The sequence below is a fragment of the Lactuca sativa genome, chromosome 4 (assembly GCF_002870075.4).
Source record: "Lactuca sativa cultivar Salinas chromosome 4, Lsat_Salinas_v11, whole genome shotgun sequence".
Taxonomy (NCBI): Eukaryota; Viridiplantae; Streptophyta; class Magnoliopsida; order Asterales; family Asteraceae; genus Lactuca; species Lactuca sativa.
This window is the reverse complement of record NC_056626.2, coordinates 283,237,827-283,253,022: the sequence shown is the minus strand read 5'-3', so window position 1 is coordinate 283,253,022 and position 15,196 is coordinate 283,237,827. Positions and strand designations below refer to the sequence as shown.

At 37.6% G+C, this 15,196-nt stretch overlaps 1 protein-coding gene across 1 annotated transcript; it reads left to right on the top strand.

Moving 5' to 3' along the window:
- The first annotated feature begins 2,736 nt into the window (after window positions 1-2,736).
- Window positions 2,737-9,514, top strand: LOC111921552 (NAD kinase 2, chloroplastic). The gene is made up of 8 exons (XM_023917130.3): window positions 2,737-3,167; window positions 4,876-6,522; window positions 7,595-7,716; window positions 7,894-8,035; window positions 8,146-8,370; window positions 8,767-8,841; window positions 8,913-9,014; window positions 9,146-9,514. Exons 1-8 carry the CDS (start codon window positions 2,931-2,933, stop codon window positions 9,347-9,349), a joined length of 2,754 nt encoding a protein of 917 aa, XP_023772898.1. The 5' UTR covers window positions 2,737-2,930; the 3' UTR covers window positions 9,350-9,514.
- Window positions 9,515-15,196: the final 5,682 nt, after the last annotated feature.

Below are 15,196 nucleotides of genomic sequence, written 5' to 3'. Positions count from 1 at the left end.
TTGTGATGCTATACATGACGTCCTCCGCACCGGAATATTTCCGCCAACGGTTTCGGGGTGTGACACTACCTTACATAATTTATAAAGAAAAAAGGAATTTGTAGTCAAGCTTAGATCATAGACTAAACTTTAAGTTGCAGGTTGAAATTAAACAAAATTAGAGCCTAAAAGACTGAAGTTTGATGATTTTCTCTATCTTGTGGTTTTATTTCATCTGAAGCAGATGGTAACTACTGCAAAAAATTTTGCCCATCTGGAAATATTTAGTGTAAACTCATGAATCAGATAAATTGCGCCTCCAAAAAAGATGTAATCAATCTGTAAATTCCATAACCCCCTTCACAGATTCTCTGGTACATTACTACCAAAATGGTTAAATAATTAGAAACCATCATATTATATCTTAATTTGTTATACACAACCCAAGAGAAAAGTTCAAATCAAGGGTTTAACAAGATCACAGGAAAAGCAAAATCAACAAAATACACCGAATCACGAAAAATAAAAATTGGAAATTAATTGGGGGAAATAAGGGGAGTAACCTTAGCAGTGAAAGTAACGTTTTCGACTTGACAGTTCCAGTTGTCTTCTCATTCGACTAAGCTTCCTCTGTACACTTCTCCGCTTTTGAGTTCTACCGCTACAATGTGACCGGCGGCCTCGTGTAGCAGCTTCATCGGTATCCCTAAGCTCTGACTCATCCCGAACCGACCAGAATCTCTCTCTCTAGAATCTCTGCAGTACTTCGACCAAGAGGGTAGGGTGGCGGCCGGTGGTGGGAGGCATAAGGATGGAGGTGACGAGTTGAAATGGAGATGGTTTGATTAGAGTTACGGTTTACATTAGAGGTGGTTTTAAAAAATAATTGCTGAAGTCAATGGTTACCATAATTATAAGATATTATTTGTGGAAACTAATTATCAAATTACCTATTTACCCTTATTTATTTTTTTAATTATTTATTTTTATTTTAAATTTTGATCGACCCACATTTATGGATATAATAACACAATAAATACTTTAAACACCTGAACCTAGCTTTCTCTCTCTCTCTCCCTCTCTCTCTCTCTCTCTATATATATATATATATATATATATATATATATACACACACACACACACGAAAAATTGTATTTTCAAGAATTTCAAAACATATTTATGCACAACATTCAAAGTTCAAGTTCTATCTGCAAGTCTGTGATTCTTATTTAAACTTAGTTTTATTTTTATTTTTATTTTTTTTTATTTCATCAAAATAGAGAGGAATTAAAATTATTAATGTTTGATAAGTATGATAGACTTTTAAATAAAACATTGAATATTATGTATACAATAGTGTTTATAAATTTATGAAAAAAAATAACACATTTTATTTCTTTATAACATGTTTTATTTATCATTCATAATAAATATTTATTTATCAACTTTTATTTGTAATTTAACTTATCATGTTTTCTTCATTTATGTTTTTTTAATTTGCATTATTTTCTAATATTAAACAAAACAATGTTATTGTTATTTTTTTGGTCTATTTAATTTTCTATTTCATGGTACAAGAATCATGATACCGTTACAGTTAACACATCAAATTTTGTATAAAAATAAATATTTCTAAATATATGATTAATGATTATTATTTTTATAGTTTATATATTATTTAATTTTGTAAATCTTAAATTCTATACTTATAACATAGTAATAGTAATAAAGAAAAGGCAACAAAAAGATAAAAAATTAAGAAAATAATAAAAAGATAAAAGAAAAATAAAACATAAGAAAAAAAATCAAATCAAAATAGATTTTATTTATGAATTTTATTAAGTCAAATCAAGAAAAAAAGTTGATTTATGTCAAATCAATTTAAAAATGTCCACTTCAATATATTTATGAGAATAATGATAATTTTGTGGTAATTTTATGTAAGATGGGGAAGAGGAATGAGGAAAATGTGGTATAGTAATTTTAAGGAAGGGGAAATGACTTATTAGGTAATTAACTGTTGTCTTTGTACTTAATTGGTCATTTTTTTTTATCTTATTTACCATTGAACTTGTTATAAGTGTTCACAAAAACCATTGAAACCGGATATTGAAGGTTTCCGACAATTTCTTATCTCCGGCGACTCTTTGGTCGTCTTCTCCGGCGAGCATCCAACAAAAATGAGATTTTCGACGGATCCTTGGGTCTCGGCTTGATGACTTATAGCAGCAACAAGCAGCAAGAGGTGGTAATGGTGGTTTACCGGCGGCAAAAGGGAGGTAACAGGTGGGTTCCGGTGATGGCAGGAGGAGGTGGCAGGTGGCTTGCTGCCTGCATCCCTTCTGCCTTTTTTTGGCATCAAATCGACAGGAGGGAGAGAGGGGAGGGTGGAGAAAGCTAAGCAGCAACACCGGCGGTGGATGCCGCTTAGATGGCAGTCGAGAAAAGTCGAAGAAGACGACCGGATAGTCGCCGGAGATTAGAATTTGTCGGAAACCTTCAATAACCGGTTTCAATGGTTTCTGTGAACACATACAACAAGTTTAATGGTAAATGAAATAAAAAAAAAAAGTGACGAATTGAGTATAAAAACAATAGTTAATTACCCTGTTAAGTCATTTCCCCTTTGATAAAACAAAAATTAACCAAAAAATTACTTGCAAATTGCGTTTTTGTGATGGATCTGGTGAGATTTAATTTGGACTTTGGATTGTAGTTTTGGGGATAAAGTTAGAAAGTTGTTTGGCAATCCGTTCTCCCTCTGTCACCATCTCTTGGAAATGGAGAGAACTGAAACATCCACGAATCAAAGGTCAAAGAATCACAACACAACAAAACCCCAAGCGAACCCACCACCTTTCATCCCTTGGTCCCTCTCTTGTTATCATCCACAATTCCTAATTGTTTCAATCCACCCACGCTGGTTACTTGCATAATTCTATGGTGGTGGCATGGCTTCATGTTCATGCCACTTGGTGATTGTCGATATGAATCGAACATCTCCAGTTCTACACACTGTAACCCTCAAACACCATCCATTCGAGCTTCAACGATTCAGAGAACCGAATAATTCCGTAGGGTTTCCGACCAAGTGCCGATTACCTGCACGGCGTCGTCTCACTGTAGTTGTTGCTGCTGGGGCGGAGCTCTCGAATCCTTTCTCCGTCAACATTGGCTTGGATTCTCAGGTGCACCATTCATCAGTTTAGTTATTGGGTATTCATTTTTCTTTGATTACGTAAATAAACTGATTGATTGGTCGGATGAATTGTTTTGGTATAGATTTATTAGATCTTTAGTTCGTTGAGTAGCGTGAACTTTTAGATGCTGAAATGAGATTGAGACTCTAATCATATGGTTGGCTTTAATACTCCTCCGTAATCAGTAGAATCTCATTTCGGAAATTTGCTAACGTTAAGGATACTTGTAACTGTAAGGGGGTATATCAAAGTATGCTAATATGCTATATATCTTTTCACCAAATAAACAAAAAGTTTCCCCCAGAAATGTACTCTGATTGTAATTTGTCCCATCCATGAAGGTGAAACAAGATGCCCCCTTGATCTCCCATTTTCGTAAAATCGAGAATGCCCTCTCTTTATTCTCATCATCAGAAATAGCCCTAGAAAGCTTGTTTAGTCCCTTCCCATCTGAGTCCTGTCCCATGTAACAAAAGCATAGGGGGGGGGGGTGTTTGGATGTATTTCTTAAAAATGATCACTGCAACTTCAAAAATCAGAAGCAGATAAGGAGGTGCTTAAAGTTGAGTAGTTTTATGTTTGTCTCACAGTCTCAGTAATCTCTTTCCTTATAGCAACTCCTTGCTTAATTTTTAAAATCTGATTATTTATGACCCTGAATAATCAGAAAGCATAATCATAATCACTTTTTTTTCCCAAACTGATTCATGCCACTTTCAATTTGCAATGATTAGTTTAAATGTGCATCCCCATTAGTCAGAGTTGTGGATGTGCGGTTTGTGATATTTCTTAAAAAAAGAAAAACATGTGGAATGTGGTACAATCATTTCTTCTTGGTAATTTGTGAATACTAGTTAATTAAATTCAACTGTAGGATGATTATAATGGTGAAACTCCTCTAAATATGGTACGTTGTCCCTACCTGAAAAAGAATAGACTTCTGATTTTAGAAATTCAGACATTCTTCTTTTCATATCCAGAAGGTTTGTGGTTTTAAGTTTTAAAAATTTCTATTGGTATTTATGGTTTTAAGTTTTCGAAATCCAAACTTTCTAGTTTTCAAGTTGAAAAGGAACTTCAGTAACACTCAAGTCAAATGTGGCCTCCTTTTTTTTAGTCAGATATCTTCGACTTAAAGCTATGCTGTAACCTCAAGTGGATTGGAAAAAAATAATAATTAGTTTAGTGCCAATGCTACTTGGTAACTGCAACAAGAATCAACTAGGAGTTTTAAGAATTCTTTTGGCAAACTTCAGGAAATATCAACATACTTACTTTTATAACTAATATTGGCACCGTACTTTATTTTTTTTTCCCATAATAGCAACATGCTTATTTCTTATTATTTTTTTCTGCCTGAAACTTGTATAAGGGACCTATTTGTATTACACATAGTAGCAACATACTTAAGGTTTCTCACCCATAAGTAACAGAGCAACATGCTTACATTTACTTTGCTGATAATAGCAATATGCAACATTATACTTGTAAGCATTTTAAGAATTCCATGTTATATATTGCTAAAAAATAAGACACATTACCAATATTTATAACAAAAGTAAAGTACACTGCTATTCCCACAATCTGCTCTTATATCTCTTGCAGTTTTGCATAGCATAAGAGCATACTAGCAATGCAAAGAATCTCATTGATGATATTAAATTGCTAATTTTTTTTTATTTTTTTTCAAATTTAGACATACCAGTCCCATAATTTGACACAATTACCATGGGTTGGTCCACTTCCTGGAGATATCGCTGAAGTTGAAGCATACTGTAGAATCTTTAGAGCTGCTGAAAGGCTTCACAATGCATTAATGGATACATTATGTAACCCTGTGACTGGGGAATGTAGTGTTTCTTATGCTTTTCCTTCAGAGGACAAGCCATTACTTGAAGATAAGATAGTCTCTGTTCTTGGTTGCATGATCTGCCTTCTAAATAAAGGAAGGGAGGATCTTCTTTCTGGGAGATCAACCATCATGAAGTCATTCAGTGTCTCGGATGTAGACATGATGGAGGATAAGCTTCCACCCCTTGCTATTTTCAGGCGTGAGATGAAAAGGTATTGTGAAAGTTTACATATTGCTCTTGAAATCTTTTTGACAGCAGATGATACCCGTAGTCTTGATGTTTGGAGAAAACTTCAAAGGCTGAAAAGTGTTTGCTATGATTCTGGGCTTCCTCGTGTGGAGGATTATCCACCTCCATCTTTATTTGCAAATTGGAATCCTGTTTATTTATCCACATCAAAAGAAGATATAGAACCTGCTGATTGTGAGGTAGCTTTTTGGAGGGGTAGCCAGTTGACAGAGGAAAGCCTCAAGTGGTTGCTTGAAAAAGGGTTCAAAACCATTGTGGATCTTAGAGCAGAGACTGTAAATGATGTGTTTTATGAAACCGCATTACAAAGCGCACTTTCATCTGGGAAAATTGACCTGGTCAAACTTCCGGTTTCAGTGGGGACAGCACCATCAATGACACAGGTTGAGATGTTTTCATCCGTACTAGCGGACCCCACCAAAAAGCCCGTTTATCTCCATAGCAAGGAAGGTGTTTGGAGAACGTCTGCCATGGTTTCCAGATGGCGCCAGTATGGGTCTCGTTACATTCAAGATCAACAACAACTTGCATCAAACTCAAAACCAGCCATAGCCATGGAAGAAGATGATGAAGGTTCTTCAACCAGTAATGGAGCCTACAAAGATACTGGAAATGGGGTTTTGGTTGATTTCTGTGTCAATCCCATGGAGTCCCAATTACCACCTTCCAATGTTTTCTCAAGAAAAGAAATGTCCATGTTCTTCAAAAATAAAACTCTTTCCCCCACCACATATTTCACTTTTGAGCGAAAAAGATTAGAGAAAAAATTGAGATCAAGAAAGAAAAGTAATTTAGATTCTGAAAGGGGAAATGGTTCTCCAAATGGGAATAATATCAGCAGCAATAATTCTAATTCTGTTCCTTCTGGTGCCAGCTTGAAAGAGTTCAATGATTCAGATAGTAGGCATGCCACTAATGAAGTGGGTGGATCTTCCAATTCCATTGTTGTCTCAAGCAATGGAAATGGAAATGGAAAAGTTGGGAATGAAGATATGCAAGTGATTGAGGGAAATATGTGTGCTTCTACAACTGGGGTTGTAAGAATACAATCAAGAAAGAAAGCAGAAATGTTTTTAGTTCGCACAGATGGGGTTTCTTGCACCAGAGAAAAAGTAACTGAATCCTCTTTGGCATTCACTCATCCAAGCACACAGCAGCAGATGCTTATGTGGAAATCATCACCCAAGACTGTGTTACTGTTGAAGAAGCTTGGCCTAGAACTAATGGAACAAGCTAAAGAGGTACTCTATCACTTCCACATCTGAGTATCAATAATGCATTTTTGTTATACAGGACAGATGTCAATGGGATAAAAATTGCAATTTCTTTATCCCACCTTTTTTGTGTACAAAAGACATGAATGCCCTGCCCTCATCATTGAAGTTTGCCCTAGAAAGCTTGTCCAGTATAAGAAACACAGCCTAATAATCAAAAGGATCTTTTCGTTGCAAAATATTTCTTTTTAAATATTGATATCCGAGGTATAGCAGCTTTTTATTTTTCTCTTTAAACTCTATTCTCTTTGTGTGGAGTTTTTCGTGTGAAATTTGATACTTTCTTGTATACCTGTAGTGTAGTGTATTTTTGTTAGACTTAGACAAGGAATTTTGTTACATTTTTGTCATCAGAGGAGTAAAAGCTTTTATATTTCTTTTAACTTTTTACTTTGTGTTTGTGAACCCAAATTGAGAGCTGTTATAATGATCACTAGGTTTTAGTTATGCTTACATTCAGTTTCTTTCTTCAATCATATATATTTTTTTAGTTTAATGTGATTTCATGGTTTTGTTATTTGTTTTGTGGGACTTTGGATAGGCTTGGCATTTACATTTTGTTAGGCAGTATTGTATTGCGGGTTTCTTTCAGTCCAACTTCATTCTTTGGTGATCTGTCAAACTCTTTTCTATTCATCATTTGTTTTCTTATTTATTTTGCATCAATTTCTTTTTGACTTTATGTAGAAAAAGAATGACTTAACAGCTAAAGTCAAGAAGTCGAGACTTTCCCATTAAGTCGTGTCCTAACCTTTTATAAATGTGGCGTCATTTATAAATATCTCATTTTCTCAAATTGTATTTTAAACATCATTTATAAGGATTGAGAGAGTCCTCCAGATAGCATTTAATGGTGAAAAAAATAAACAAAGGCTAAACATACCTTTTTCTTTTTTTTATTTCTGTTTGTAAATTTTAATTATTTATATGATGCTAAAGAATGTTAGAAAAGCAATCGGCGGAAACGATAGACAGTAGAGCATTTTGATTTAAACGATTTCTAACAGTTGGTTGTCCATGCCATAAAACACACACACAGGCTGCGTCTTTCTTGTATCATCAAGAGAACATGAATGTTCTTGTGGAACCTGAGGTTCACGATGTTTTTGCAAGAATACCAGGATTTGGGTTTGTACAAACTTTCTACAGTCAAGATACAAGGTATATAATGATAATGCAAGAAGTAGCATTTGTTTGTTTGTAGTAATAAAAATGTAGCCAATTATATATATATATATATATATATATATATATATATATATATATATATATATATATATATATATATATATATATATAGGCATTGTAGTTTGTAATTTGTTATGTTATGTTATGTAGTGATCTTCATGAGAGGGTAGATCTGATCGCCTGTTTGGGGGGAGACGGGGTTATTCTGCATGCATCCAACTTGTTTAGAGGTGCTGTTCCCCCTGTTGTGTCATTCAATCTCGGGTCTCTCGGTTTCCTCACTTCACATGCTGTAAGCTTCTACATGATAAATGATAGTTGAAAATTTTTCGAGAAAATAAATTATGGCATGATTTCAAGAAGTAAGTAAGAATTGTAAGATTGATTTGTGGGTGGGTGCAGTTTGAAGACTTTAAGCAGGATTTAAAACGAGTGATCCACGGGAACAACACACTGGAAGGTGTATATATAACTCTTCGAATGCGTCTCCACTGTGAGATATTCCGAAACGGGAAAGCAATGCCCGGGAAAGTTTTTGATGTTCTCAACGAGGTTGTCGTTGATCGCGGCTCCAACCCTTATCTTTCTAAAATCGAGTGTTATGAACATGACCGTCTTATTACTAAGGTATGTCTGTCATACATACCTTAAAACTTTTTTTTTTTTTTTTCATCATTAACATCTCTTCTGCAATCTGTATCTGTATCTGTATGGAAGGGAAAAAAAAAATTAGTGAAAGTATACTGCTATAATGCTATTATAAAAAAAGTTAGTGAACTTTATGTATGGTTGCCAAAATCACTGTATTCTTTAAAACTGATTATTTTGGGTAGGGTGGAAAATTGCAGAAACATTTACCCCATCTTAATGATGTTTAAGATCTGTTGACCATATTGGAAATGAAGGGAAAGGGTGTTGGCTATTTATCCCATTCCATTTTGTTTTTGTTTGAAAGTCTCCAACCCTTTCCGTTTGGATTTCAATTTTATTTAATCTAGATAATAATGATAATAATAATAATAGGTGCAAGGTGATGGAGTGATAGTAGCAACACCTACAGGGAGTACAGCTTACTCTACGGCTGCAGGAGGTTCCATGGTATGTATGCTGATATAGTTTGGGGTATTTTAATTAGGTAGAAGGTATATAATTTTATGGATGCAATGCAGGTGCATCCAAATGTCCCATGCATGCTTTTTACACCAATTTGTCCACATTCCCTCTCGTTCAGGCCTGTTATACTTCCTGATTCTGCACGTCTTGAATTAAAGGTGAATCAACTCAACTCAACTCAACTCTTCCAAACCCAAAATAAATAATATACTTTGAAGTTTGAATGATTAGATTAGCATTTTCATAAATCATAGCGAGGAAAGTAAGTATTTGTTTTAACGGGTGGCAGATACCAGAGGATGCACGGAGTAACGCTTGGGTCTCGTTTGATGGAAAGAGAAGGCAACAACTTTCAAGAGGAGACTCGGTGCGTATATGCATGAGTCAGCATCCCCTTCCAACGGTCAACAAGTTTGACCAAACAGGAGATTGGTTTCGCAGCTTGATTCGTTGCCTCAATTGGAATGAAAGACTGGATCAGAAGGCCCTGTGACTGATTACCATTCCCAATTTCCCATTCCATTTTAGAAAACATTGTTTCCTCATACCAACTTTCTTGTAAATAAATCTATTGTACATATACTTACAGCTCAGCAAATGCAGATAGATATAGATGGAAAGGGGAAATATTATATATACAACCAACTCATTATAATGACTTTCCAGTCCTCACTATTTCATTTTTTTTTCGTCAATAATAAAAAAATAAAATGCATTGCTTTATTAATGTTTTAACATGGTTAACGTGACGAGTAAAATTTTAAAAAAGTACAATGCAAAAGAATGTAGATAGAAAAAAAAATTTCATCAATGAATAAAAATGTCATCTATTTTATCTGTGAAACTTCATACTATTCTTGTAATCATCTATTATAATAAATGAAAGTTTTTTTTGCTACATGTCATTTTCTCATTTATTTGGACACACGTCATTTTCTAGAATTTCTAAATTTTCTATTTTCCACTTGTCATTTTATTGTATTTTTCATTTTATTAAATTAAAATTCCACATTTAATGTGTAAGGTAATATATATGTAAAATATTTATTAGAAATTGTTTATATATGTAATGTATTCAATACATTAAAGTATCATTAATTTTAATAATTCAAATTTTTTCTTATTTTTCTTATAAATTCATACTTTTTAAATTGTTAAAATTTTATATTTATTTTTTTTAATTAAACCCATGTAATACATGAGTCTCACACCTAGTAAATTAATAAAAAAAAATGTAGATAGAAAAAAAAAAATTAAATACATGTGTAATCATACATGAATAGACACATGTTGTAATCATACAAAAAAAAATCTATTACAATCATAATCATAAATAAATGAATAAACAACAATTATAATCATATATAAAAAGCAAATAAGTTCTAATAATAATCGAATAACATATATGGACAAACTCTGTTATCCATTCATCAATGAATAAAACATAAATTATATATAAAATTCAATACACCATGAATAATAAATGAATAATACACAATGTAGATATCAAAATACTATGGAAAATCAAAGATAGTCGTCATCATAAATGAATGAAACCTTAATTCTTTTGACTCTAAAATCTATATAAGAAAAAAGGCCAATATCATAATTCACAAATATAATACCAAAGCTTCTGTCAAATTAAAAAAAGAGATTGAAAAATGAATTTTAAACTAAGCATATCATATATCATGAGAGAATACTCGGTCTAAAAGAATATATATATATATATATATATATATATATATATATATATATATATATATATATATATATATATATATATATATATATATATATATATATATATATATATATATATATATATATATATATATAGTCAAAAGGATCATATGAAATTGTTTTATATTTATTTTTTAATTTTCAAAATTCGCAATTACAAAACTGGTGATCATTACATGGCATTATGTATTACTACTGAAGGATCTTGTATGCTCAAAAGTCATATTAAAGGGATATTGGTAATTAAGATATGATACTAATATGTCACACTAACAACTTGATACAATTGATTATTTATTAGAAACTGATTTTAATAAATATTCAATAAACACTTATAATTAAAAGATCTATATAAGAAATATTCAATATGTCACACTAATTGATTTTTATTAATATGACTTTTAATAAAATCTATATAAGAAAAAAAGGCCACAATCATAATTCATAAATATAATACCAAAGCTTCTGTCATATTAAAAAAAGAGATGAAAAATGAATTTTAAACTAAGTATATCATATATCATGAGAGAATACTTGGTCTAAAAGAAAAAAATATACAGTTGATGCGACATCGACCTCCGGCATATCTTCTGTCTTCTGTTGTGGCGGAGATCTGGACATCACAGTGCAAACCCGTTAGAGCCATCCCAGGGACTGTGTTCCGAGAGCGGGCTCCGACGGTCAAGTTAGATCAGCTAGAAAATCTGAGATGGTCCTCCATAGCTGGAGAGAACCATCTTGGTGCTAATGGTGGTGTACGGTGGCTGATGGCGGCAAGTGGCGGTTGAGCCACCCGGCCGGAGTATAGTGTGGCGGCTGAGCCATGGGGAAGTCTAGTGGCGGCTAAGCCACCTGAGGAAGTGTCCCCTCCAATGGAGGAGGTACTGTTCATTATATAGGGGACAATTAGGTCAGGCCTTGGGCCAGCCCAATTCAGGCCCAACTAGCAAGGAGTTGGGCAAGACCGCTCGGAGGCGCCGGGCGGGGCCGGCGGGCGCGCCCCAGGCAGGGCTGGCAGGCGCGCACCAGGAGTGGATGGCAAGGGAGAGCCAGGCGAGGGAGCACCAGGCAAGGGCCGACAGGAGAGTCCCCAGCATGGCTGGCAAGGGAGCGCCATGCAAGGCTGGTGCGCTAGAGCAGTCTAGACCATGCCAGTGGGCCATATCTCATCAAGTCCCCCAGTATGGTGTTATTGGTACGCGGCCAATGACATCGGACTGGAACTAGTCATATAAACCAACAGGAGAGTCCCCAGCGAGGTTGACAAGGGAGTCCCCGACAAGGTTGGAAGGAGCGCACCAGGCCAGGCTGGCACGCTAGAGCAGTCTGGGCCATGCCAATGGACCATATATCATCAATTCCCCCCCCAGTCTGGTGTTATTGGTACGCGGCCAATGACATCGGACTGGACTTAGTCAAATAAATTGTGCGTCGTCAAGTCCCCCTAGTCTGATGCGATTGGGTTGCTGACAATCGGATTAGACTAGATAAAGCACCAAAGCATTAAATAATAAAGAGAAATGACTGAACCTTACCCACGAGAACTGTGGGGTTGTGCGATGAGCCAAATAGTGATTGAGCTGACTTGATACTTCTTCGTTGAGAGGAGTGAGAGCCGGTCGGTGAGATGCAACGTAACTGTTGCTGCGATCATGCGGACCGAGGCTGCTACAGAGTGTTACGCGACACTGATGTCGGTGGAATGTCAGATTGGGGTAGCTAAGAAGCGTAAGCTTGCCATTCACTCCCTGAGACTGTTATCCGACGTGATTGTTATGGTAGCCATGCGAGATGGGATGTCACCAGTAACCATCTACATAGTCTGCATTAATAACCATCTTGAGGATCTTTCTTGCTCGGGCTACACCTAGCTGGATTGCGGCGTACCAACCCTACTCCCCCCTTTTCTTAGAGGAGGCGAAGAATAGATTCCGAGAGATGGGCGACTAGGTTGCTAGCGAGGGTCACGCAGTGAGACTATTGTCGATAGCCATAAAATAGAATTATTGAGGTATAGGCAGTGAGGCTATAGGATGGGGTTGCATAGCAAGACCATCTCCGAAAGCCAGGAAACAGAGATGTCGTGGGGGTACGCGGCGAGGCTATAGGTAGGGTTACGCAGCAAGGTCGTTTCCGAGAGCCAGGAAACAGAGATGTTGTCGGGTACGCGACGAGGCTACAGGTAAGGCTGCACAGCGAGACCATTTCCGAGAGCCATGAAACAGAGATGCTGTAGGGTATGCGGCGAGGCTACAGGTAGGGTTACGCAGCAAGAGCGTTTCCGAGAGCCAGGAAACAGAGATGCTGTGGGGTATGCGACGAGGCTACAGGTAGGGCTACACAGCGAGACCATTTCCGAGAGCCATGAAACAGAGATGCTGTGGGGGCGTAGGTAGTAGGGCCGCTATCGGGATGACCTTCTTGCTGGACAGTATCCTCACTATAGCAGGTTGTAATGCGGATAACACTTCATCAATCGTCCGAGCATGAGAGAGCCGTGATGACTGTGAGAGGGGAAACACCGAGATACTGGTGTTAGACGTGGAATAAGCTTGTGATGTGCGACTTATGGTGCGCGGAAATGCGCGACTTATGTTGCACGACTTAGGAGAATAGCTCGGGCTTAGCAGCCAACGATCATGAAGATGTTACGCGGGAGAGCATCGCGCCGAATGGATAGGGCTTGGCTGCCAGCGATCGTAGATAAGTCACACGGAAGAGCATTGCGTGGAATGGTCGGAGCATGTTGCTATAATGGAGTCGGGCCGAGAAGCCAAACAACTCGAGGCAAGGGTGATGAACCTCGCATGTGGAGCTTTCCGCTATAATGGAGTCGGGTTGAGAAGCCAGGCGACTCGAGGCGAGGGTGCTAAACCTCGCATGCGGAGCTTGCCCGCTATAATGGAGTCGGGCTGAGAAGCCAAACGACTTGAGGCGAAGGTGCTGAACCTCGCATGCGGAGCTTGCCGCTATAATGGAGTCGGGCTGAGAAGCCACACGACTCAAGGTAAGGGTGCTGAACCTTGCATGCGGAGCGTGCCGCTATAATGGAGTCGGGCTGGGAAGCCAGGCGACTCGAGGAGAGGATACTGAACCTCGCATGCAGAGCTTGCCGCTATAATGGAGTCGGGCTGAGAAGCCAGGCGACTCAAGGCAAGGGTGCTGAGCCTTGCATGCAGAGCATGCCGCTAAAATGGAGCTGCTAGCGATAGGTGAGCAACATGACTGTTGAGAGCTGGGCAATGAGACTACCAAGGGTTGAACCACGGGGTTGCTCTTTCGATCCGGGATATTAACGCCACTTCAGGGATGCACTATCACAAAGTATTAGCTATTTGTGTACTTCAACTATGCCTTTTTGGAATGAAAATCACTCCTGCATAGTGTTGTACCGACCCTATCCCCCCCCCCTTTCTTTTTTTCTTTAGAGGGGGTGAAGAAGGATGTATAGCCGCTGAACGGCGAGATACATAGCCGCTGGAAAGAGCTAGGCGGCCCAAATACTAACAAAAACTAGGTAGCACGGCTGCCGAGAGCTAGGCAGCGCGACTGCTGCGAGTCAGACAACATCACTATTGGTGAATGGGATTTGCGACTACTGAGCTAGATCGCATGGTTGTTGAGGGTCGGGCTATGCGAATTGTTGAGATCCAAGAAGCACGGCTACTGAGAGTTGAGCAGCGAGACTAGCAGGGAGCCGGTCAACATTAATGGTGAGAGCTGAGTAGTGAGACTTCCTGAAGTTGGTCGGTGTGGATGCTGATAGCCGGGCCACGTGGTTACCGTAGGCTACTTCGAAATGTTTTTGCGAGTAGTAGTAACGTACTACTCTTCACCCTCCCCCCCTTTTTTTTCTTGAAAATGTCGCGAGAGTTCGAGTCGCAATGCATTCTGAAAATGTATCTTGTTGAGCGGAATCACAATACGCAAGCTTTGAGCGGCTTGTCTTGTTTTGCGAGATTAGCCCATATATGATGTTTTGGAGGTAGCCCGTTAAATACCAATTTATATGAAGCTTGAATTGTCACAACCCAAATTCGTATTCTCTTCTCTTTCTTTTTTCTTTTTTTTTTGATGAAACGTCAGACAGACCGCAATTTATATTCTGGAAATTTATTTTGTTGGCGGAATTGCAAGCATTTGAGCATTAGCTGACAGGCTAATTTGTTTTAACAATAACTGGGCTATTTTGATTGTTTTTTTAGGATGCCTAGATACCCATATGCTTGAGGAGCCCAAATTGACTGTTAGCCCATATGTAACAATCCAGCCCGTTAGGGTTTAGAAGTCGTAGGCCCGAATTCTACTTTGTGTATGAAATGCATCTGGTAAAAATGTCCCGATGGCTCTTCACTTTCATGCTTTGGTTTGAGAAAATGCCCAGAAGGAGGAAATCGGCCACCGTTGAAGGAAATTGGGGCAATCATGCGACTTTCGGCGATATTCTGCTAGTTGTCGGGTGGCGATCTCAGCGACGATTGGCTGGCGATTTGAGATTGTCCGGTGATCAGAGCTCCTGGTAATTATTCACCAGGGTTCGACGGGTGCGGGGCAATTAATCAAGTATGAGAGCCGACAATTTAACCGGTTAGGGTAG

What these genes read in the sequence shown, in the direction of transcription:
- LOC111921552 (XM_023917130.3), top strand. Translation starts at nt 2,931, where the DNA reads ATGGCTTCATGTTCATGCCACTTGGTGATTGTCGATATGAATCGAACA. An exon ending in ACATTGGCTTGGATTCTCAG is followed by an intron (nt 3,168 to 4,875) that starts GTGCACCATTCA and finishes TTTCAAATTTAG; the next exon opens with ACATACCAGTCCCATAATTT. An exon ending in CTGCACGTCTTGAATTAAAG is followed by an intron (nt 9,015 to 9,145) that starts GTGAATCAACTC and finishes AACGGGTGGCAG; the next exon opens with ATACCAGAGGATGCACGGAG.